This window comes from Boleophthalmus pectinirostris, unplaced genomic scaffold (genome assembly GCF_026225935.1).
Source record: "Boleophthalmus pectinirostris isolate CB_2022bp ecotype Guang Dong unplaced genomic scaffold, ASM2622593v1 HiC_scaffold_16, whole genome shotgun sequence".
Taxonomy (NCBI): domain Eukaryota; kingdom Metazoa; phylum Chordata; class Actinopteri; order Gobiiformes; family Gobiidae; genus Boleophthalmus; species Boleophthalmus pectinirostris.
Window position 1 is genome coordinate 22,318,685 of NW_026571095.1, and position 25,110 is coordinate 22,343,794.

At 39.1% G+C, this 25,110-nt stretch overlaps 2 protein-coding genes across 4 annotated transcripts in view; one reads left to right on the forward strand and one right to left on the reverse strand.

Annotated features, from left to right (window-relative positions):
- Window positions 1–889: 889 nt before the first annotated feature.
- Window positions 890–9,484, reverse strand: adcyap1b (adenylate cyclase activating polypeptide 1b). Of its 2 annotated transcripts, XM_020929186.2 has the most exons (5): window positions 6,320–9,484; window positions 5,956–6,060; window positions 4,940–5,062; window positions 4,623–4,727; window positions 890–4,197 (listed from the first exon to the last, which is right to left on the reverse strand). In XM_020929186.2, exons 2-5 carry the CDS (start codon window positions 6,057–6,059, stop codon window positions 4,011–4,013), a joined length of 519 nt encoding a protein of 172 aa, XP_020784845.1. In that variant the 5' UTR covers window position 6,060; window positions 6,320–9,484; the 3' UTR covers window positions 890–4,010. The 2 variants fall into 2 exon arrangements, with proteins under 2 accessions (XP_020784845.1, XP_020784846.1); XM_020929187.2 differs by lacking the exon at window positions 4,623–4,727.
- A 241-nt stretch (window positions 9,485–9,725) lies between these two features.
- yes1 (YES proto-oncogene 1, Src family tyrosine kinase) overlaps window positions 9,726–25,110 on the forward strand; it is a 44,450-nt gene continuing 29,065 nt past the window's right edge. Inside the window, exons 1-2 of one of the 2 annotated variants that reach the window (XM_020929087.2) lie at window positions 9,726–9,866; window positions 22,983–23,273. In XM_020929087.2, coding sequence (XP_020784746.2) covers window positions 22,991–23,273 — 283 coding nt within the window. In that variant the 5' untranslated portion in view covers window positions 9,726–9,866; window positions 22,983–22,990. Of the gene's footprint in view, window positions 9,867–22,139; window positions 22,252–22,982; window positions 23,274–25,110 lie in introns of those variants that run through there. The other variant, XM_055152179.1, reaches the window with a different exon arrangement.

The following is a 25,110-nucleotide window of genomic DNA, read 5'->3' on the forward strand; positions in this document are numbered from 1 at the left end:
CCGCTACAGTATCAGCGAGAGTGCTGTCCAGTGCTGTTTGTACTGCAGTCAGGTACAGGTGAGGACCTGAGTGGAGGTGTGTGTAGTTGTGTGTAGTTGTGTGTAGTTGTGAGGAGGTCTGAAGAGCTGTGTGGAGTTGTGTGCTATGAATAATGAAAGACGCTCATAAACATGTACACAGGGCTGTGAAGATGGCGATATACACACTCCTGACACATGCGTATACATAGCGCGTCCCTTTGTGGCCTGTTGCCATGCAACATGTCTCTGATTGGGTTAGAGCAGTGAGCCTCTTCACCACACCCTCCTCCTCCTTGCTCCCACGAGACCCAGCTGCACTTCCAAGGCCAAGACTGGAGCGAGGAGAGATCCACAAAGAGGAACTCTCAGTCTGGAGCAGGCGCCAACCGCCTGTACACTCACAACTATTGATCCAGTAGTCTGATGCAGTCAGGACCTCTCCTTATTTTCATCTCACTTGTCCGTTTAAATGTGCTAGAAGCATACATATCTTTAGGTGAGGTGGAGAAGTAGATGTTCCCTCTTACACACAGTAGACCAGTGTATTCTGGGCTGGGCTGCTTACAGGTGTGAACGCTCCTGGCTTATATTTGCTTTTCATTTGTGATGAGGTTTTGCTGGAAATGTAAATTGAAGCTGGCAGACTCTGTGCTCCTGAGAGCAGCTGGGCTGGATGTGAGAGATGTTTAACTTTATTTTCCATCAGAGCTTTTGGCCGCTGTCTGTTTTAGAAATGATCTGCTCTGAGGCTCCAAATCTGCACTTCGGTCAGACTTATGTGCCAGCACTCTTAATTTCATCTTAATACACCTTATATATGAATTTAACAATGGTTCTCTTAAAAATGATTAGACATTGATTAGAAAAATGTTGTTTACAAAAATTTATTCATACAAATCTTACAACACTTCATGACATTGAGAAACGTAAAACCCCATAAAGGATTCCTGTGTGTAGAACGATGCCACTTGTACTAAGGTTCACTTTGAAAACACAGAGTTTTGCAGATAGAGAAGAGAAGAGTCAACATTTAAAGTAAGGCGTTTGGCGCTTTCAGAAATATCAACAACAGGCATTTTCTATGAGCGGAACAACATCTCCGTCATGGTTCTGTAACCCTTGTACTTTTGGATAGTGATGTACATGAGAAAGTATAAGTTATATAAGGGGCTAATTTCTTTAAAATGTACTGACCAATATCAAAGAAACAACACCTCATATAGTCAACATTTATAATACCACTGGTGTTTGTTCACAACTCCCACAGACACTGAACACCCCATGCACACACATACATTGCCTGCTCCTTCAACATATACATTCTAGCCATTTTAATAATATTTTACTCACTATAAAGTATTGGCCATGCTTTAAAAAGAAAGCCTAATTACTACTACTGTTGGGGTGGACCAAGCCAAGCAATTCAACATTAAAAAAGGACGTTTGAATGTAAGCTCATGGACTGCAGCATCGTAGGGCCACTAAAATTGCCATCTGTCACTTGTGGCGATTTTTTTTTTTTTTTCATTTTTTGTACATTTTTTTTCTCACGTCGAAAGCAAGGCACCGAAGCCAAAAGCTGTTTCCACCACCTCCACGTTTTGATCCTCATTCACACAAACAAACACACGGATACAGATATTTGCAAAACACCTACATTGATACCACTCTCGCACAAAGCCTGTAGGAAGAAAAGCCCAATTTGACAACATATTTATAGTTTTGTATGAAAAAAGAAGGATGCAGGCCAGAGATTGGATTGCAAGGGATGCATAAAACGCCATTTGCATAATATGGAATAAATTCATAAGATATTGGTCTAATAAAAGTCAATACGTAGGTCTCTCTGGGCTGGAGGGCTGTGAAAATCCGTTTAGTCTTTTCTTACAGTCAGCAATATCTACACTAAAGCGCATCTATTTCAAATCAGCATTTAAAATAACACAACCTACAACTAAGACAGGCTCTATGCCATTAAGGAAGCAATCTTATAGGCTTTGTCCACACTAATGCAATTTTGTACTTTAATATTTTTGTACATAGCACTTAAAAAGGAAAAAGAATAGTTTAATTAGAATGAAGCATGAGCAAAAAGGGCATTTAGCATAAAAAATATGCTAAATGAATATGCAAATCATTGAGAAGGCATGATTTGCAGTAGTGACGTCAGAAGGCAAAGGACAAAAAGTAAAAATTAAGAAAAGCATTGTGCATGGCAAGTATGTGGCAGCATATCAGCCATCTTGTATGCTTGGTTAAGTTTGGATGCAGGAGCAGCAAAAGAAAAAAAAAAGAATGAATCTGCTAGATTTGTGAAGTTATCTGCGAAGAAATTTGGTAACGAAAAATAAAACCATAAGAAGCAAGTTGATTATTAGCTTCAGTTACTAATAATTCTGCCAGAAAATATAGAACTAAATTCATCCAAACATATTTTTAATACAAAAATATGTTTTAAAAAAGTGCATAAACTACAATGAAGGCAAGCTCATTATTAGCTTTAGGTGCTAATAATGCCAAAAAGATGCAACGTGCTGAACCAAAACTGCACTCGTGTAGATGGCCTCCAACTTCCAATTGACAAAGGTGAGGGAATTCAACGCCTGACATCCACTTTCAGACTCATTGACCCTCAAGTTGTCAAGTCTACCTCTTTCTCTTCTACATAAATGATCACACAATGGCTTCAACTCTTACACCACTCTTTTCTTCAATTCTTCCTTTCCTCACGAATTTCCCATCTATTTATCACATCCTCACGACACGCTCTCCACACACATCCAACACAAAAGCCAACTACGGCACTGTCTAGGCTAACCGAAAAGAAAAGTATTTATATGATAACTAGCACGGCCATCTTGAAGCAAAAAGAGAGAAAAATAAAATCAAATAGCTTCTACTACTAATACTACTACTACGACTACAGGAGACAAAAGGCAATTAGGTTAAAAAAATATAGGATAAGGGCGTCCAGTGTCAACAAGTCAGTGCAATACCAGTCATCACCACACTGAAGCTCCTTAACTTGAGAAGGAGGAGCTGTGGTGCAAAATGAGGCTTAAAGCATAAGCCCAAATAAAAATCTCTATATAGCACGTGTGTCATGCAATTTTTAAAGCAAAACTCAGCCTTTACATGCACCATTAAGGATGAAGAAGCCGATATAATAGTCCTCTTGTCTATGTCGGTCTGGTGCAGCCTGCACTCAACAGTTTGCCCCCATTTTTCTGAATGAAACTGTGGACTGAGCAGGCAACACTGGGAATTGTAGTTTTCCTCGTCTGTACACAATAAACACAACTCTCTTTATGGATGCATTTTTCGTACACTTTTTTGAGGCAAGTGAGCACATCTCTGTAACACATGCCTCCACAATGACGGTTTTAAAGATTAGGCAATTTTTTTTTTTCTTTTCTATTTTTGCCACCAAATGAGGCCATACATCAATGTCACATAGCTCACCAGTCCGGTGTAAAACATTTAGAATTTATATAGGATAAGCCTCGGTTTACAGAGCATGCTCACTGCTTCTTTGGGCCTGTTCGAAAACAAAATAAACAACACTAAAAAAATAGCTTACAAAAATAAGTATAACATTCAATACTTTGATTGTCTTTTAAAATCTATTTATTTTCTGCATATGTAGATGACTTTTAAAGATTTCAAGCGCATAATGTTGAAGGTGCACATTTAAATCTCTTTTCTTTTTAAGCTTTTTTCTCATTTTCTTTAACATCTTGACATGAAAATAAAATATTGGTCCACAACTGTGTAGGTTATGTCTCAAGAAGTGCTTCAGTACAAAAAGAAAAAAAAACGATATTATTAATAAAATATTGATTTTAATGGCTTTACTTCATACATAAATACATGTTGAAAGAACACAGGCGCAATCCACTGGTTGGCAGATATAGGTGGATGAATTTTATAACGACTCGATGTATTTACACAGTTGGGCAGTTTGGGGCGCGTTCTCGCAAAAAAAGACGCTACAAATAGGCCAGCCCCCGCCGTCCCTTGTTCCTAACTCTCTGTCTGTACCTTCTGCCCAGAACCGCTGCCAGGTATTTCTGCACGGCCATTTGCTTCCTATAGCGGCTGTAGCTGTCGGTGAAGATGCCATCCGAGTGTCTCTTGGAAAGGGGCTCCGACTCGTCCTCCACGCTGTTGTCCTCGCTGCAACGACACACAAACGAAAAGAAAATGCATTGAAAACCTGCTCTTTTCGATCGTACAATTTCATTCGTGGATTATCTTTCCCTTTGCTGTCGTGATTTCTAACGTAAAGCGTCGTTGTTACGGCCTGCCTGCTAAAATAGGCCTTTGGATTTATGCGCGTCAATTATTCATCATTTTTGGCCCATTGTGAATTCTGACGCAGTTTTTTTTAGTGCTGCACACAAATCAATGTATAGACTGTTTTGTAATTCACCCTGACCGGCATTGCTTATGGGGATAATAGTGACAGTGAACGAAATACGCCATGCAACACAGAAAAAACAAGACAGACATAGCTGAACGACGCACCAAAGCAGACTTTAATGCAGGCAAATGAAATGGATGTGATAGCTGCGTAAACGCGAATAGAAGGATGCCCTTACCCTGCGCGTATTGTCATCAGCGAATGCAGATAATGTCTCGCTGTTAACTGACCCAGGATGTCCCTCAAGGCTCTATCTAATTCCTCCTCAGCATGCCTTTCTGATCTGAGATGATAAAACGCCAAAACACACATATCAATCCAAGGAAGACTTAAAAAGAAAAGCGCAGACAATGATCCAAAACGTAGCCTTAAATGCCCCCCTTAAACAAGACTATTAAGGCGTGTGCATTTTAGGCTACGTGAAAATAACACCGGACAGATAAGAACACGAGAGCATCAGATCAAGACGAACAGTATATGGTGCCAAAAATGTACCTCTTGTCTGGTGGGTAGTACAGGGTATACGATTCGTCCGGGCTACGTATCGCTATTTGGTCCGTGTCAAAACCCATGTCCGGTAATGTGTTGCCGTCTTCATCGAAGGCGTCGTTGTCAAGTCTGGATGGGGAGGGAAAAAAAGGACAAATCAGGAAGGCAGGCGAGCGAGCAGCGTTCAGTGTCTATGTGGGACGCAGCAGTGGAAGAATATGGAACAAGAATGTGCAAAAACGCGCGCTCCAGCTCTCCTTTTCCGGAATATTATATGTAAAAAAAAAATGGAAAATGAACGAAAATGTTTAAAACTAAAAACTGATGTTTAGTTCAACGACAAATATTTCATAAACATAAATATATCAATAATAAAAAAGAAACAAAATCACGTGAATTGATTTTATATTGTATTAACTGCTTTAATATTACAATAAAGATGTTAAAATATTTCGGTTTTGGTTTGGAAATCCGTGTCCTTTCATGGGCTCATTAATAATTAAATTAATCCGAACAATGGGTGTGAAAACTCCCACATACCGAGAAGGTGTGAACACTAAAATATTAATATTGCAAACGGAAAACGAAAAACTATAATGCGGCTATTATGATGTGAACAATAACCACGCCCAAAATCATGCTTTTGCCACAATAACAAGTAGGAAAAAATAGATGCAAAGTGGCTCAGATTTCTTCTCGCCATGCCTCGCCTCTGCGCGTGACGACAGCCCCCCGTCATCTGGCGCTTGGTTTCAGTTTAATAAGAAGGACTTGTGTGAAGCGTCCCGCCGGACCCATACCTCACTGTCATACACACACCCAAACGCTTTGACAACTATGGCTTTCATCAATCACCCGTGTGCGCGCAAGGTGTGGGTAAGGAGCGCAGCAGACTTTGTGCGTAATTACGCGGGGAACGTACATAAAACTACTTAAATGTGCCGTGCAGAGAAATTCCAAGTGTTTCTGCTATTACGCGTAAACTAAAGTGTTGCCCAAATGATTTTCTACGAGGCACCTACCTGATTTTAGGGTAACTTAGTCCAAGGGGTGTGCAGAAGACGCTGTAGTGCACTAAGATTCCGTAGATGAGTAAGATTAAAGTGGCTTTACTCGAACTGGCCATGCTGTGGAGAAAAGTAAAACCATCATCAATATACTAACACCAAAAACAATAAAACATAATAATTACTACGCAATACGCCATAATTTATTCTACTGGCACGAGTAAAGACCAATTAAAGCTAAGTTAAGAGGTTTACCTTACATCAAAGTTATAGTTAATCCTTTACATGCAAAGAAAAAAAACAAACAAATTCCTGTGACTTTTACGCAGCGCTCAGCTCCATGAGTGTCCGTGCAGTCCGCGGTGGCACAGTAACATACCTATTTCAAGAAGAAAGGGAGAACCGGTGGCGCGCGGTGCTTCTACTGGCTGCTGCTGCTGCTGCTGCTGCTGCTGCTGTTACTGGAAGGGAGGCAGAGGATGTGGGAGGAAGAGGGAAGGCAGGGTCCGGGCGTGTCTGTCGAGAGAGCACTTCTATCTCCCCTTGGCTGGAGCGCCGTCTCCGCGTTGACTCTGCTTTATGTTCCCCTCTGTTCCGCGTCTATCTCACTTTGGACTCGGTCAGTGAAAGAAAGAAAGAAAAAGAGGAGACAATTGCGCGCACGTTGGAGAAGAAGAATAAAACGTCTCCCGAAAAAGTCACCAAAAGCGCCCTGCTCTTGTCGCGTGCGTCTTCATATCGCTCGCTCGAAACTTTTGTCCTGTGCTGTGATTGCCTTGGATTTTTATCTCCCCTCCGCCCTCCCCCGATAAGTCACATTAAGGATGCAGTAGACGTCATCATGCCTCCCTCCCGGAATATAATAGTACAGTTCCTCGTCAGACCCTATCCCACCTGCCTGCATCTATAAGCTCCCACCCATCCCCCTCTTTTCTTTCTTTTCTTTCAAGTTTTTCAACCCAAACTTTACTCTTTTGAACCGCAGAGACGCACACCGCTGTTATGCGAGGGCCATTACCAATCAATTTGTGCGCTGGCGTCATCAATGAGTCCAATTAGGCCCGTATGATTATGGCAAAGCTGGGAAACGATTGGTTGGGTTTTGTCATAACAGGGATCAGGCTTCAGAAGTTCAAGGCCTCCAGGGACTGACGCTGTCCGCTGCTAGTGACTCGTCTCCGGTTGCACAGCAGCGCATCTCTGTCTTTTCTATCCTTTTCCAATCATTGCGTTGTACATTTTAATGTCGTTTTAATGGCCGTGCGTCTGGTGCGTTTCCTCAAAGCGTCATTTGGTGCAATAACGCAGGCCACATTTCTACTCAGCGTTAATTAATCATTTTCTATGTACTGTAAATGTTTAAAATGAAATGTCTGAACGAAATATAGCTACAGAATGGCAAACTTTTTGTTATATGAATAGGGTTTGAAGCAGTAACAGCAAGGCCCGGGGAAGCCTTATTTTAGAAAATTAAAGTACCAAAACTGTCCTTGTTCTTAGCTGCTTTCTTGCATCGAGGAGCTCATTACTGTATATTAATAAGGCCAATTAAGTGAAGCAGCACTGCGCGAACTTGGCTTTAAACGCGTGGAAAAGGAGTGAAAAGAGAAGGGAAAGAGAGCGCGTCCAAAATGAGTGGAAGTTTTTTGGACACTTTGCATGGATCTAAATGTCCATAAATGTTGAAGGGATGCCTATGATAATTAAAAACGCAGGACATCGTGTGCTGCTACCCACAGTTGAATCAGACATATATCTCACCAAGCACTTGATTTTTTTTTATTTATTTATTTTTTAATTCACGTCAGCGTTTTTGTTTACTCTGACGCAATATGACGAACGGAGCCAGTCACAGCCTCCTGGGCCTATCCACAACTCCAGTTTTGTGGGGCGTGATTCCAGCTTGGAGCACAACTTAAAGCCCATATGTGCTGGAGAAGACTGCTAATGGTGCGACAGCCAGGTAGACGAGGCAAGAGCGTTGAAGGATGTGCACACGGCGCCACCAAGAGGACAGCGTGCGGAACTGCGAGCGCACTGTCCAGTCAGCAGTGCGCACGAGAAGGGGGGAAGCATGAGTCACACACGGCCTCCCTTTGGTCATTAGAGAGTCTGGAAATCTAATTGCTCGAAAGCCATGCGATTATGGATAATGCCCCCAATCAAAATATAAAGGTTGAGATAACTTTGAAATCTGTAGTTGGGTCGCTTATGACTTTCAAAACTAATGAAATTATCGCAACAATTTGGCATTTCACATCCTGTCGCATCAGCATCTTGGACTATTTATAGACCAGGCAAGAATATATCTCTGCACTAGCTATTCAACGTCCTTAAGCCATAAAACATGAAAGAAGAAACATTTATGTCCCTCTGTGTCCTTCTTGTGTCTGTACTGAGTTTGTAAATTCAGCCTTAAGATTAATGCCCCAAAGCCCTGATGTCTTATGAAACCGTTTCTTTACCACTGCTTGCCGTTTCTAAACAAGACACATTAACCAAAAAATCTGAAGCCATAGTCTATTGTAAGATTACATTGTTACATACAATAAGACATTATTAAATTAAAATTATAGTATTATGACCAGAAGTTACAAAGACAAAAATGAGTTAACATTTGTCAGCAAAGTGTTGGATGTAGGTATACTGAATGATGACTGAGTGATGGTCTTTACTTCACAGTGATTCCACAATATGTGTTTGCCTCAGTCAGATATAGATTCAGCAAGAAACCATTTGCCTTATTTTTTTATTTTTTTTTTACATATTGTGCGGTTTAAAATGCAGTGCTAAACCTTTAGAAACGATTTATTCACCCATTTTGCCTCAGGCCGCTGAATGAAAAAACTGACTCGGCTAAGAACATCTCGCCGTTGAGAAAAGAACATGTACCTTGCACAACATTACACCTAGGGGGCGCCAGAGGTCTGCATAATTTAGGTTTTCAGTCCAAGGTTCAAATCAGTCCCCTCAGTTTGTGTTACAGCATGCAGTGTATGCCCAAAGCCACATTTACGCATAAAGGCACAATCCAAACTCGTATCCCCAAATAATACATACAAGAAAAGTACAATCCAGTAAAACTGGTGACCTTTGGTGCCAAATATTCTGATCAATCTGAGTGTCGGCCATATTGGGCTCACGGGGAAACCGTTCAATGGGAGATGAAGGCGCTTTCAAAGTCCTTCGAAACAAGGAATTTAAAGACTGTACATTGATAATACAAAACCACTAGACCCCGACTACACAATATGCGTTAAAGTGGGAAACAGTGTCTTTTGTACTTTTTTTATAGGCATATGTTTAATGTGAATGAAATCAAATGAGTAAATAATGATTTGGATTACAATAAAATGTTGCCTTTTGATCATGTAGAGGTTAAACTAATGGCTGTGTCATACTTGCATTACTTATAATATAGTTTGCATTGTTAGTAATATAATATTTCACACCGGTCATCTTCCTTTTCAGCCAACTGTGTTGCTTTTATGCCTTGAACATAAAATAAACGAGTTTAATCCCCGTCTTTGAACGCAGCTCGGTTGCTTCTTTGGCCTCGTCGGCTCCTCGCTCCTAGTCCGGCTATTGTTGTACCTCTTTTGAGGGCAGCTCTGACCTATCAGCGGGCGGTGATTTGGGGATATTTTAATTGCTTTGCCTAGCCTTTACCCCGCCATATTAACAACCCTTTGTCAGCTGCCGGAGCATTGTCTTCTAGGAGGAATACTATTCGAGATTCCGTCGCAGGACTTACTTGGGGTTGTTGGAAGTAGTTTATCGGCATGGGACAAACCGAGGAAGACTGAGAGTCAGACGGTAAAGAGGAAATTGCTCGTAGCGGTTGATTCCTCGAAGTCAAATAACGTGGGAAAGGGACCACAGGACGCATGTAGCCACAACACAATAGTGCCAAGGTCGCTTTTGAGGTAAGTCACGTTTGTCTTTAGAGTAAAAGAAGAGGGCCTAGCGTGTTGGCACCCCAAGAAAGTTGTGCGTAAAAGTGCACGAGTTTCCCGGTTGAGTCTTTTTAAAGTTAATACTCGTGATTTGCTACGTGTTTACGCCTCATTCTCGCTTGTATCTTTTCTTTCTCGTACTTTTACTTCAGAATTTAACAGATATCACGTTCAAAAGTGTTCAAAGCTTGAAATGGGTCTGTTTTTATTCTGTTTGCTGTTATCTCTTACTTAAACAACTGCTGACTTGTGTCTTTCCGCTATCTTGTAACATTATTTCCCCAACTATCCATTAGGTTGAAGCACTTAGCCCATGCCTCACCCTATCCCACTGTGAGCTCCACTCCAGTCAGCTGCTGCTCTAGGCCCCAGCTGTTAAAGCCTTTTATTGCTAGACACACAGTATACTATTACTGGTTTCCCAGAATGACCATATACTTTTGTAATTTAACCCTGAAAATGTAATTCCCACGGATATTCCAATACCATGTTGTTATTTTTGTAGCCAACTCCAGTGATCTACAATCTGCAAAATGCACACACTTAGAATGCGTAAAATCTAGTTCAGGGCTAGTAGTGGGAGTCAGTAGATCCATGAACTGTACTCTGGAGCCTCGATAATCCACGGTACTCCACGGTAATCCTGGTGTTGGCTGAGCAGTCCCGTCTCGTTACGCATTCACAGCTGGAGAAAACGAGGGCAGTTGGCAGCGTGGAGAGGAGCGCGAACAGGTGGCGCTGGCCTCGGATCAGGGACCTGGGTTAAATGAGAGGAGAAATCTTCTCATGAGACTCCTGATGGATGGGGCCGCCTTGGTTCATTATTCTAATTAAGGATTTGAAGTTGTAGACTAATGGCTTTTGTTACAAACACGAGCGCTTTAGTTAAATTTCATCATGAGGATTGGCCTAAATTTGCAATCTGATCACAACTGAGGAGATCCAGTGGTTGCTTAACTATTACTACAACTCAATGCAATAGTGCTGTCAGCTATTTAGCATATTTGGAAGTGCATAGTGACAAAGTAGTTTACAGCTAGGAGGAGGTTGTGGGTTTGACGACCTTATGTTGTAGCAAATTTAAGTTACAGTATACCACAAAGTTCAGTGGTATATAGAGCATGAAACAGTTTTAAAGGGCCCATATTCTGTCTTTATTACAATGCTGATTCCTCATTAAAAACACACTTAGAGTTCTGAGTGCTGAGTTATTCTCTTAAACAGAAAGCACATTAGAATCATTTGGATAATTTCAGCCCTGACTCTACTGAATTAAGGTATAAAGCGGCTGTTAATTTGGAAACTTTCCATTCATTACATCATAAGGTGGAACAGGGCATTTTCAGCTTTGGGGATGTAGACAAACTAATAATAAAGGGTTACTTAAACATGTGTGAATGAAACAAAACACAATTCCAGGTAGATTTGTTTAATTGATTTAATGAACAATATTACCCTCTCTAATGATGATTATTAGATGAATACATTTACAAGATGGACCAACTCAGTGGCAGATTTTGGTGATCTTAAGTCCACCTCTCCAGTTCTCATACTTTCACTTGTGTCTTTAAAAAGTCAAGAGTTGGAAGAAGAGCTCTTTTCTCTCTAGGTTGGAGATGTCTCTGTCTCTGCATGATCCCGGGCTTTGACAGGCTCCGCAGGTGGCCCCACTGACATGAATGGTGTCGGAAGAGGAAGTCCCCCTTTCCTCTCCCTTCCCGACTCCTCTGTGTGTGATTGGCAGAGATGGCAGACTGCCCTGAAGATAAGACTGTGCAAGGCCTATGGGAGCGTGCCAGGGCAATTACTGAGTTACCGCTTCAGTGGAAAGAGTTCACAGCCCCTGGTTTTCCGCGTGTGCTAGTGATTGATGCAGGCGTTTACTAAGCATGGCTGTCAAGTTTGGAATTTGGTTATGAATTTGTATCTGATTCTGTTTTGGTGGGGCTTATGGCTCCTTTTGTCAATAAGAATGTAAAAGAAAGTTTGTAACCTCCGGCCATATGCTTGGTCAACTCTTCAAAACTTAAAGCTAAATAACTGAAAATAATAAATAAAAGTTCTGTAAGGGAGCTAACTGCTTGTTCGACTTAGCCATTACGTTACACTATGTAAATTATGTGGTGTATGTTTAACTTCTTTAGGAATTTTCCTGTATTTTTTTGTTTTGTTATGTATGATGTAAGCAAATGTCTTGAGTGTACTCAAGTATGAGTATGTCATAACTTTTTCCAAGCAACTACAGAAATGACGTGAGGAAGGAAGCTCAAAGGTCAGTAGGGCCTCTCCCAGTAAAGTGCCATCATAATTGATTTAGCATGACGAAAGAAAACTGCAGGTGGGGCATGTTTTTCTCAGTCTTTCTCTGCAAATCTGTAGAAACCATTGAATGCCATCAGTCAGTTGATGACTACTTCAGCTTCTCTTTGATCCTAAAAACAATTTAATGAGAATATTTAAAGTTGGTTAGTGAAATATTCTTCTTTGGGCCAACATGAAAACTGCAAGTTAGTTTCTTCTGCTGTGTCATTTAGGGTTAGGGTTATATGTACTAATCTTAAATCCATAGTCTTCAGTGGTATAAATTGTTATGATCAGAAAGTGGTTCCGAATGGCAAGACATATTCAGGTTCATAATTTCCTCTTATTCCTCTTCCTATAATATTATGCTAGTATGTTTACTAAAGCTGAGACCTAAAGACCTAAAGAGGTTTCTGGTTTTGAGCAGCAATGGCTTCGTAGGTCTGGGCGATAAAAATCACTTGTATTGATTTTTCTTTCAATTTGAATTTACTGAAAATAAATAATACACACTTTGGAAAAAGAAGTTTCACTATTTTTGTGTTAAATTAGTTATTCAGAATCTGAACTCTGCTCCAAACCACATGCTTTTAATGACAGCATTAGCAGTAGACCTCTTAATTAAAAAGACCCAAGCTGATCATTTGACAATTAGAAATTATTAAAATTTCAGTTTGCTGCACAGACCTACTTCTCTTTTTGCTCAACAACAACCTTACACTTTTATTTTAGAATTTTTTTTCTATTAATAATCTTTCAAACCATTGCAATTTCAACCTCTGATTGTTCCTCTCCTTGTGGGGCAGTATCCCTGAGTAGTGTTGAAGTTTTGATGGTGGATGGTGCAGATGCCGAGCACATGCCAGCCATCCCTCCTGCAGCTTTGACTCTTTGATTGAAGCCTGTGGGAGGGGAAGGTAACTGCACTTTGTCTCTTCTTAAAATCTGACACAATATCAGTGGTAGTCTGACACATGACCTCTCATGTTTTTTCCAGCATGACATGTCTTTTACTGTATTTGCCTGTTGTTTTGTTCTCAATAGTGGGACTGGGAATCACAATTTCATATGATCCGTGATACATGTCTCACAACCATATCACCACTTTGTGATATTCTGACTGTATAAAGTGGACTAAGTGAGTGCAACATCACCCACAGCATACAACGCCACACAAATGAAGCTCGCGTACAAACATTTTAAGACCAAACTGACGAGTCTCACTGCAGCAGTTATGGAGAGAGGGGCCACAATATTCCAATGCAAGTCAATGGGAGCCAGGGTCAGTAGGACTCGGAAGAGCCCCCATGCGAACTTCCTATTTGGAACACGGCAGCTAGCTTCGTTAGCTATGCCCATTTATATATACTGTCTATGGGTAGGATAGATCACTATTATTTCTTTGTTAAACCATGACTGCCGCAAACCTATACACTTATTTTAATCATCAAAACAGTGATTAGATCAAATTTATCATATGAACAAGTTTTCTTCTCTTAACAAGTAGATATATTTTAGCGTTGTCACAACATAATTTGAATTCAAACATAAATTGTCTAGATGTTTTCTTCATGTAGGTTTATGAGACTGAATTATACCCAAATTTCCAACTTACTAAGTAATTGTTAGGGGCATTACCATAACAGTTAACAATTTAAAATTAATGTATGTATTTTTAATGGGAAAAGTCCTCAAAGTTGTATTTAAGCAGAAGATTAAACCTATAACTTGCTGTACCCACTTTGGATCAAGAGGCTCATTTAAATTCCTGTCCCATCCTTCACTAAGTATATTGCATTTGTTACATTTGCATCCGTATTTTCATATTCTCCACTCCAAGGCTCCGCTCCACTGGAGATTTGAGACAAATCTTGTTATGATTTACATATGAATACATAACCATAATACATTACCTCTGAGATGTAGAGGTGTCCAATGTTAACAATCCATTTAAAGTGCAGTTATCTGGGTGCCACTGCCTGAGCAGTGTGTAGGCTTGTAGCGGTAACAGCCCGTTTCCTTAGAGCCCCCAGCTAATCTCATTGTCAGTATAAGAGCTTCATTTAAGGGCCCATTGGAGAGAGGTACAATAATCTGCCTGTAATTTGATTTAAACCAAAGTCAAGTGGGCTCATTAGTTATGGTGCATTATAAGAACTCTAAAGGGGATTTCTCACTGACATTTTAACTTAATTTATGTGTATTTTCAAAAAAGGCAAGAAAATTAGAATTTTGAGGTGCTGGCTGTGTAAAATTTCTGGCTTTGGTATGCCACTTATTATGAGATATCATAGTTTTGCCTATAATGTTCCGCAGTATATTGCCAATTTCATGTGGATCCATTTTTGCTGTCTGTGTGGTCGCTTCTCCTGTAACTTGGAGATGGGTTTAATGCCATACTGTGGAATATTCCAGTCAAACTAATAAAATCTCGATGGAAGCAGGTGACAGACCCTATAGAAATACACACAGTACCTTTTTATTGAAACACCGTTGGCATCTACATAGCCTAAATGCAGAAGTGTTCTTAATAGTCTTCAAAGTTATCATTTTTGTTATAATCCAGAACAACAACACATATTTAGGCTCATCATTTTCCCCTGTTACTATAACATTATGCAAGTGTCCACAGATGTACTTGCATGGGTAGTAAAATATTGAAAATCTCATAGTCGTGTATAAATGGTCCAGTGGTTAAAAATGTTTGAGCTGGACAAATAAAAAGTTCTGATTGACACACTTATTATGGTTATGGGTGGTAAAACACTGAAAATCTCATACAAAGTAGCAGAGTGTTTGAGTTGCACAAATAAAAAGTTCTGATCGACAAACTTTCTACATCCTGTGTGGTTGTTTTGGTTAGCAGCAGAACAGTTTGCACCTCTTCCTCTCATTAGCATGTGTGCTGTTAGGTCTTAGCATGTGTGTGAGTGGCTGTAGGTGCTGCTGGGATTGTGTGTTCTCTGTGGGGGGAGCTCTATGGGCTGCCTCCATTTTTCCATAACAAAGGACAACTGGGGCTGACAAAAGGGCCAACCCAAGCCTTTCTCTGCACATTCAGACAGACCGAGGTGTACGCTTCCCTGTTGTTAGTAAAATAGACTCCATTAAAACACAAAATATACCCTAAAATTCACTTGGATGATGGCATTTATCAATTTTGTACATTTAATAGTAGAAAAAAACAAAAAAACAACTGCACAGTATAATTACACAGTACTTATCCTTAATAAAACATGGGGAAGAAATAGGTGTGGTAACCAGAGAGCAGCAATAAATAGAAAGTGGTTGAATCACAAAATGCATATTTCATTGAAAAAGCATACCTACTGTCATGGTAAAAATGTTGCCATTCAAGAAAACACGATTTCAGGTCCAGGGTGGCAAAAATCGTCCGTATCATCAAGTCAGCATCGCCAACAGTTATCGACGAGTTTTATCATTTCAAAGTAATGATTTTGATCCTGAACATTCAGTGACTTAAGAGTAAGACGATGAAGTAATGTCAGAACAATTAAATGCAAAACCTACTTGAAAATAAGAGGAGTTATCTCATGACAGACATACGCAACACAACTGTCAACACAAATGAGCAGCTCCGCTGACTTTTTTGCCTACCAGCGACTGCGCACATGTAGAAAACCCGGATGTAAACAAAAACTAAGTTTTCTCGTATATCTCCTAGCCCTTGTCTAATTAAATTAAGATGAACATTTCTCTTCAAATTGGAATATATCATTGACTTTAGGCTCCTTGGGACTATGTTTTGTTTTGTTTTTCTCATGTGATCCAACTGCTACAAGCAAGCTCAGGGCATCCGTTTTGTCACAATTGCAATGCTGTGCTATTGTTCGCCTAATTATATAACAACTCAAAATCTCAGAAACAAATAGTTTGACAAATATTTCATTGACACATAGGACTTTTATTTTACTTTAGTTACATGCTATAAGCTGGCTCAGGGCACTGAAGCAGCTATCATGGGTTCCCTTTGGGCTGTAGCTCACAGGCTGTGCTGTTTATGGCACTCCCAAAATGGCCATGAATAAACAAAATGATAGATGCTTAAGAAAATAACTTTAATAAAGCTTAGCTGAGACACAAATCACTATAATTCAGACTAGACCACTAAAAACAAACTCAAACAAACTCCCAGACCTGTACCAGGAAAATATTTACTGCTATAGTTATATAATAGTACTATAGTATACTATAAACTGTTCAATCATAATTTAGTTCAAGGCTTAATCTTTTTAGTAGGTGTATGCTATTCTTGGTGCGTGCTCTGAATGGTATCAAATCAGTTTAAAGCTGCACTATGTAACTTGTCTGGTGAGGTACCCGCCGGTAAATTATTTATTGCTATAGCTGTATACAATAAACTGTTCAATCATAAGTTAGTTCAAGGCTTTTCATGTGGAACATCCTGTATATCTCCTTGGAGAAAAGCGGCCAGTGCGTCCTCCACCATAAAATGACAAAGTGCACTTTTGAATCTCCTTGATAAAATAAAATAGTTTTTCCATCAACTGAGTCTGGATTTCTTGAATTATAATGGATAATTTTCAGCATATTTCTATATTTATTATTATTCTATCTGACTCTGACTATTAGCCAGTAAATCAGTTTCCCATGTTTTTCTTTTGCAGCAGCTGTAGCATTAGCCGTATTGTCCCCGTTAAGTGTTTTTAGCATTTGGAACCATGGGTTGTTTGACGTGCGTCTCCGAGTGGGATCAAAGGTCACAGACATGTTTGTCCTGACCTTTGCTTTGATGTCGCTGGCTTCCATCTTGACATTTTGTTGTGTAACAGAGGTGACAGCACAGATCAGGGATGTCACTAATTAACGTCCTTTTCTTCGTTGAGCAAATGTTTATTATGCAGTCAGTGGGTTCTCCATTTTTCCTAACACTGGATAGTAGGGGTGTACAATTAATAAAATCTGTTTTTGTTTAAAAACGAATGAGATGAACTAAATATTTGCTTACGCCCAACCCCTTGGAATTGACACAAACAATGCTAGAAATTATGTTTTGAGGCTGAACTGGCTTGTAGCAGTAAATGAACAGCAGAAAATAGTAATGCTTCTTTTGACTTTCTGCTTGATTGAGAACATTAGTATCTTAACGATCATCCTTAACTCTGTATTATCATCTTATCACTTGACTGCACAGAGTTAAGACATGATTCTTGCTGCTCTTCTTCACTTCTAGAGGCTTCACTTGAACATGCCGTGCTTGTACATTCTGTGCCTTCCACCTGTGTGACTAAGGATATCAAACATGCAAACTCCACATGCTTCAGCGACACTTCTTGTATTTTACGCTTCAACTCTCCATCCAGATTCAAAGCTCAGGGGTGTGTATGTCATGTTTTTATTTAGACTTGGGCATAAAAGTAAAGTTAAAGTTTAAATCTGTGGCCATTTATCAGCATTATTGAAAACTATGTACCATATTTTTCGAACTATAAGCCGCACCAGCCAAATGAAGAAGAAAATAACATATATAAGTTGCACCAGACTATAAGTCGCACTTTTTGGGGGAAATTTATTTTATGAAATCAGAGACCAGGAACTGACATTTCATCTTGAAAGGCAAGTTGTAGTAATAACAATAGAACAGAGAACAACGGACTGTTAACGTAACATGTTATTCAGATAACTATAGCATAAACAAGAGGACATAACAAGTTTACCAAACTCTCCATCTCACTTCAAATCACTAAATCCGTTGAATTCTTCATCCTCTGTGTCACTTCTGAGTAACTGTGCAACCTCCCAAGGTAAACAGAGCACCGCTTCCTCTTCTGCGTAGCTGTTGTCAGACTCAGCATCAGTTCCAGTTAGAATTATTCCAGCCTTTCTGAATCCCGACAGGATGGTTTCGGTTGTTTTTATGTTTGTTTAAATGTAAAATTGTCAGTGGTACAGAAGTAATGGTGCGATCGACTTAACATGATGCCAGACAGGACAGTGGCTCTTTCTGCACGAGACATGCGCAGTAGAGTGAAGTGACAGTGGTACAGGAGTAACAGGAGTAGCAGATACTGACACACAAGCCTAGAGTCTCTCGTGGCTGTCAGTGTAAAAATGTTTAATGTATAAGTAGTATAAGTATAAGTTGCAGGACCACCCAAACCATGAAAAAAAGTGCAACTTATAGTCCGAAAAATACTTTACACAGCTTTGCATAGGCTACTTGTGACTAAAGAGGTATTAAAAGTACGGACGTAATGATCCAAATCTCTCGGGATGATATTTTCACGATGTGTATCTCACAATACAATATTTATTGAGATATATTGTGGAGGCTAGCAAAACTGGGAATATGCTACGTTTTCCTCTTAAAATGCCTTGACAAGACTTAACCCAAAGAACTAAGGTCTAAGTGCTTAAAATAGTTTCTTTATATTGTCTGCTTTGAAATGGAGCAAAGGATCACGGTCTATGTAGCTCCCTCTGTTTTTAGCTATTGCTGCAAAATAACTCTTAAATTAAGCAAAGAGACTTGTAGTTCGATATTGTGATGGTCCACGGTATTATTGTGAGAACTCTGACGATACGGTATTACGATATTTCTGTTATTATTACATCTCTAATTAAATGTGCATTAACGTTTCCAGAGGAGGGTCTGCCACTTGCTTGTCTCAATGAAGATATGTTCCTCACTATGCCACACAAACTCTTCTGTCTTTATGTGGACAAGCAGGTGACCCTATCAGGCCAAGTGGTAGGTCAGATCTGTGGAGAGGGGGCTGAGCTCACAGTGAGAATGCTGGAAAAAAACTTAAGAAAACATTAAATTAATATACATTTTACATAAATATGATATGAATAGATTCATTTCAGTATTGTAAGTACTCTACTACATGAAGTCCACAACAATTATATGGTGGAACCTTTTAATATACAATCATTCACACATTTCTTACAAAAAGTCAGCACAAAACCTACATCTCTACCAATAGGAGATACTGTAGAGCTCAAGCCTTGTAGGGCAATGCCTTGTAGAGGACAATCCTGAACATCTGTCTTATTTTTCCCTCTTTTTTTCCTCTTTCTCTCCGTTACTCACCCCCACTCGACTTCTCTGCCCGGGCAAAGCTTTTTGGTCTGTATTTGTTCACCAGGTCAAATCAATGAGCCATCTATCTCAAAGGCACAGATCCATACATTGACAGGTGCACCTCGGTAGCATTGGTTAGAGGCTGCTTTCAAGGCAAGGCCATACAAACATACAAGCAAGGTAGTGGGTTTATACTACTCAATCTGAACTTCAGTGCATTACTGGTGCTGCCAATTGTCATTTGAATTGCAAACCTTTGAGATTACCAAATAAATGTGGATGTGATTTACTTTTTAAAAAAAAAATTAAATATTGTAATAAGCAAGAACGTACGGATAATGTCTAAACTAACTAATGATGAGTGGATGTCTGATGGAAATATACAAAACCAAACTACATGCAACTGTCATGAAATCAATATAATGATTCTCTGCATAATACAGCATTTGGGCCACTGGGTCATTGTCCACTGAACAAGAAGGCTCCATATACCATCCTACCCTGGTCTAATGAGGATGTAATGAATTAATAATGGCCATGTCTAATTGGGCATTCTAATTTTGGATGGTTACTGAAAGATATAAAGTTTGGAAATGTAAAATAAATAATGTATCCTCTTTTTTTTCTCAATAATTATGACTATGGTTGAAATGGCTGCTGATCTGTGCATTTATGTTTTTGTGATTTTAAATAGAGCAGACGTCACCAGGAGGCAATTACAGTTCAGATTTGTGAGAAAATCAGTAAATCAGTTTCACACTAACTGGACTAATTTTTAGCAATATGACATTTTAGGCTTCATGGTTGTACATTTTCGGAGTAATTAAAGCAATATAAAATACATTTCTAACCTTCCCACGATAGTTTTAGATTGACTATGACTTTGGATTTGATGATTCTCAAATTTTGACTTGAAATAATAGCTGTTATAAATATAGTTCTACACAAATTAAGAAGAACAACAAATTTTGAAAAATATAATAAATTAAATTAAATTATAGTAAGCAGAGTTTTAGAGAATTTCCATACTGATGAGATCAGACGAGGGAGAATTCTGTCCAAAAATTAGACACTATTTACACATAAGAAACACAACTTAATTTCAACAAAATACAGGTGTTTTCCTATATTTTTATTCATCCTATAGGCTCTATTCACACTTGCGTCACAAACCAGGAAGAAACATGGAAACATGCGATGACACTTTCTAGTGTAGTTATCGACACTGGGCTCGTCGACCGACTGTGATAAAACCTGTTGAAGTAAACGTGATCAGTGGTAAAATGAAAACTGCATACGTTTGTGCTGTTTGGAATAATCTTGAATTTGGCCCCTCATCTCTTCATGTACCCAGAGTCGTGTGTCAATGGGGAAATGATGAAAACTGAGGTATGGTTGTAATTGTTGATTAGCTGAACATAACAGAATGCTACAATGACATGTAGATGAAGAAAACTGGGCCTTTTCCTAATTTTTCTTAGATTTTGTCAGAATTACTACCGTGAACATGGCCCACTGGAAGTTGTCATCACATGTTTCCAAACGTCTTCCTGGTTTGTGACGTAAGCATGAATAGAGCCTATTAGGAAAAGAAAAGTCAAATCTTAAATATAATGATTTTAACTACTGTGATTTAGTAAAATGAGTTATCCAACTTGTCATAGGCACTTTAACTGTTCGACTGGACTCCATTTCCCATATTGTGTTTCCAAACTTCCCCATCCAGCAGTGCATTTTGCTGTCTTGTTTTCACCACACTTTGAATTACAACCCTTTTAGCTTAACTCGTGTTGTTTCTTGTCCTCTGTCTTTTTGAGTGGCAGTAGCAGCACTCCTTTCCAAAACACTGTTGTGTGACTGTGCATTTTAAACTGTGTAACATTTTACGAATTCCAGGACGTGACTCATTCACACGTCGTTTTATTGAGTTTTTACAAAGAGGCCCATGACTCAGAGGCCAAAGGTAATAGAAATATTAGTCAGTAAGCAACAAGAGACCAGTATTTATGCTTTTGTTTTCCTGAAGTATTAAGCCACTTTTTGTGCAGAAAAAACTGAAACTGTTGCTATGTTTGAAGAGGCTTTCAAACAGGATCCTGTTATTAACGGTCCTATATTACGTAAAATGTGAGCTTTAACCCATGTTATTAAGTTGCTCCTTCCTCAAAAACATACCTGGAGTTGTGTTTTTGTTTCATTCACCTGTTTGAGTTACCCTTTATTATTGGTCTGTTTACATCTCCATAGCTCAAAATAATCTGTGCCACCTTGTGATGTCATGAAGTGATAGTTTTTAAGTTAACTGCTACCTTTTACCTTTTTAGTTCAGTAGAAATGGGCAGTTCCAGGGCTGTGATCCAAATGTCTATTGTGATGAACTGTGAAGAATCACAAGGTGCAACAGTGTTTTCCGTGTGAGGTCTAAACATGCAGGATTTCTGTGTTAAACATGAAACTAAACACAGCTTCAGGTATGTTTTTGATGAGGAAACGGCATTTTAACAGATATGAAAATGGTGCAATATGAGCCCTTTATAAAACAAAAATCACAATTGTAATTACACTCAACGTGCTCTCAATTAGATATTTTTTTCCCAAATTGCCCAGCCCTACTTTCAAGTCTGTGTAGTAGATCAGAGAAAGAGGTGTAGTGGCCTGAGGCTGTAATCCGATCGGGCCTGGACTTTTGGTGAGTTACGAAGCTTTTGTGGTGAAACTGTGAAGTCATCTGAGGTCATTCACAGGATCCCGGGAACCACCCAAGAATCGCCCCAGGCCTGTCCAAGCACAGTCACTCCTACCTCTTTCAACACAGTACAGGGTAAATAATGTGTTCCTTTGATTTGGTTGGATAGTCGGTCAAGCAAAATTAGACACTGTTTGCCTGTTGCCATCATTCTACCAGAATAACTATATCCAAAATGTATTGCATTTACTGTTCTGCCTTTTGAACCTCATCTGAACTATAAGAAAACTTGGTGAAAGGTACTGGTAGTGTCTGTGGCTGTAGTCCTTTAGTCGTTTGGTCTATTAATTGGACAGTGGTGTTTTAGGCGAACAAGTTTTATATTAGTTGTTTAATTCTTTTCTTTAGATAACTGTCTACATGGAACAGCTATTTTAGTTGAAGATTTGGGAGTGACAGATGAGTTTATCCTGACTTTTACATATAAATACACTGTTTCTTTGTGTTTTTCTGTATAAATAGGGTGGTTGTAGTCATCTTGTGAGTGCAGTTTGAGTCAGATACATAGTCAGATCTTAGTGATATTTAATAGCCATTACCCCTTTTAGTTGACAAATCGATCAACAGGTCCTTTTTTCGTTATTCACCATATTGTGTTGTTGGGTTAGTTATGATCACGTGTTTTTGTTGTTTTGTTTTTTATAAGGTTGTTATTCAGCTGACGTACACTCACATGAGGCCTGCAGCTAAGGATTGGTCTAGTGATTATTTCTAGCAGTGGAGTAAAGCAGAAATGAATTTGACCTAAATAAACTGTTGATGCACCACCCATTATACTAATGTCAAAAATATGCCCAACACCTTGTTTTGTTTTCGGTTTGAGAACTTAATTAAGTTGTTGAATCACACGATTATGAACACAGTCAGACAGCCTTTTAGTCACACATCGTGTCACTTTTGAGAAGGAAACCGTTGACAGCAGTTAGCGTTAAGATGCCTCTCGGTAAGACTATTGGATGTCTTTTCACAGGCTTGAAGATGGGTTGTGTGCGGAGTAAAGAGGATAAAAACGCAGCGTTGAAGTACCAGCCCGCCAACACCAATGCCACTCCGATCAGCTCCCACCTGGGGCACTACGGGCCGGACCCCACCCTCATGGGGCACTCTCCAGCCATGAAGTCCCTCAACAACAGCTACAACGCCGGGGCCTCGCTCACGCCGTTCGGGGGGGCCTCCTCCGCCATGGCCCCCTTTGGAGGAGCGTCCACCTCTTTCACATCTGTGGCCGTCAGCAGCCCCTTCCAGACCGGAGTCATCACAGGTCAGTACAGGTGTTTTTAAATGCAAAGAATGAACTGAACAGAATGAACTAGCAGTGGCTTGAATTTCCTTGCATAGTTTGAATTGTTAATTACATTTTATATGGTGCTGTTTAAGACACTCATATGCAGTAATGAGCCATTTTATTCTGGAGTAAAATGTAAATTTCCATATGTACATATAATTACTGTATTATACATGTATATATAATTTTACATTGTTACTAGGGGTGTAATGATATCCAAGTCTCACAATACGATATTGTCACAGTATGAACCTCATGGTACAAAACTGTTTATATGCTACTTTTTCTTCTTGAAATGCCTTGACAAGACTTAAAAGTGCTTAGAACTGTTATTTTTTTCTTGTAGTCTACTCTCAAATGTAGCAAAGGATCATGGTCTATGTAGTTCCCTCTGTCTTTTTTAGCTATTGCTGCACCATAACTTTTAATTTAAGCAAAGAGACTTGTAATTCGATATATTGTGATGGCCCACAATATTATTGTGAGAACTTTGACGATACAGCGTCACAATATTTCGGTTATTGTTACATCCCTAATTATTACCGCAAGTGTATGTTTTGAGTAATGGGGCTATTTCAAGAATTATGAACTAAGACATATTTTCAATCCATTTAACTCAAAAAGCCAAATGTGTTATAGTTTATACATTTTAATTTCTAGCTTTATAATTAAATAGTCTAAATTTAGCTTGTCTTATTATCATTTAAGCAGAAAGCACTACTGAATTGGAATAGTTGTGGCCCTTCCTTACATAAATGGATATGACATTTAAGCTTTTATATCATTATTTCCAGTCTTACTTACTTCCATTAGTCAAATATATTCATAAATTGCACTCTTCTGCAATTTTAAAGAAATGTGTCTTAGATTTCCATCTTTTGGAAATGTTATCCAAAGTCATTGATTTACATACACCATAGTACATCATGCTGATTTTGCAAATCTAAAGTCATGTTTTAAGAACTGTTTTAAACTTCTCAAGATGTTCTAGCTGTATTAAGCCCATACTCTAAAATAAACCTAGTCAGTCATTTCTTATGCGTGGGACGTTTTATGAGCAGCAGATGTTATGCAAATTAGACATTTAAAGCGAGTCGGCCAAAACATCAAGGCTCAATAGAAAACCAATATAGCCCTGTAATAAAGGCTGGAGGCAGGAGCCAGGCCAAACAATAAGGAACATATGTAGAGGAGATTGTGATTCAAAAGTTATGTTAAGAATTATCGACTGCATTAATTTAATAGAGATGCCATAGAATACTAAAACGGTTCTTTCCTCAATAGTGGTGAAATGACAATGTGGGTCAAGGCGAGATAGACATGTACTATATACACATTGTCAGTTCCAAATGGTTTTAGTGTTTAATTTAATCTGATTCTTATGAAGACTTTGTGTGAGTGATAGCCCATACTTATGTTTTCTTTTTAACTGTAACAATGGGGTGTAGGATATTGCAAAAACTTGAATATCTTAAATTTCCACAGTGAAAGCAAATAGTCACTGTTCTGAGTGTACAATCCACATGACGCCCAAGTTACAAGAAACCACTTTTGGTAATTCCTCCATGGAGTAAACTATTTTATAATTGTATTAGTTAATGAAAACAGATTCCAGTATGGTAACAGCACAAAATTAACCATAACAACTGGAACAATACAAGAGAACTAGATTCAGAAATTACTCTAGTAACAAGTCATCGAATACCAGAAATCAAATGTCCTGACATTGATGGGACAATGGAGATTTGCAGTTTGAAACAGCAAAGCGAATCCAAATTTGTCTCATTTTGAATTGATCTATTAACATGAATTA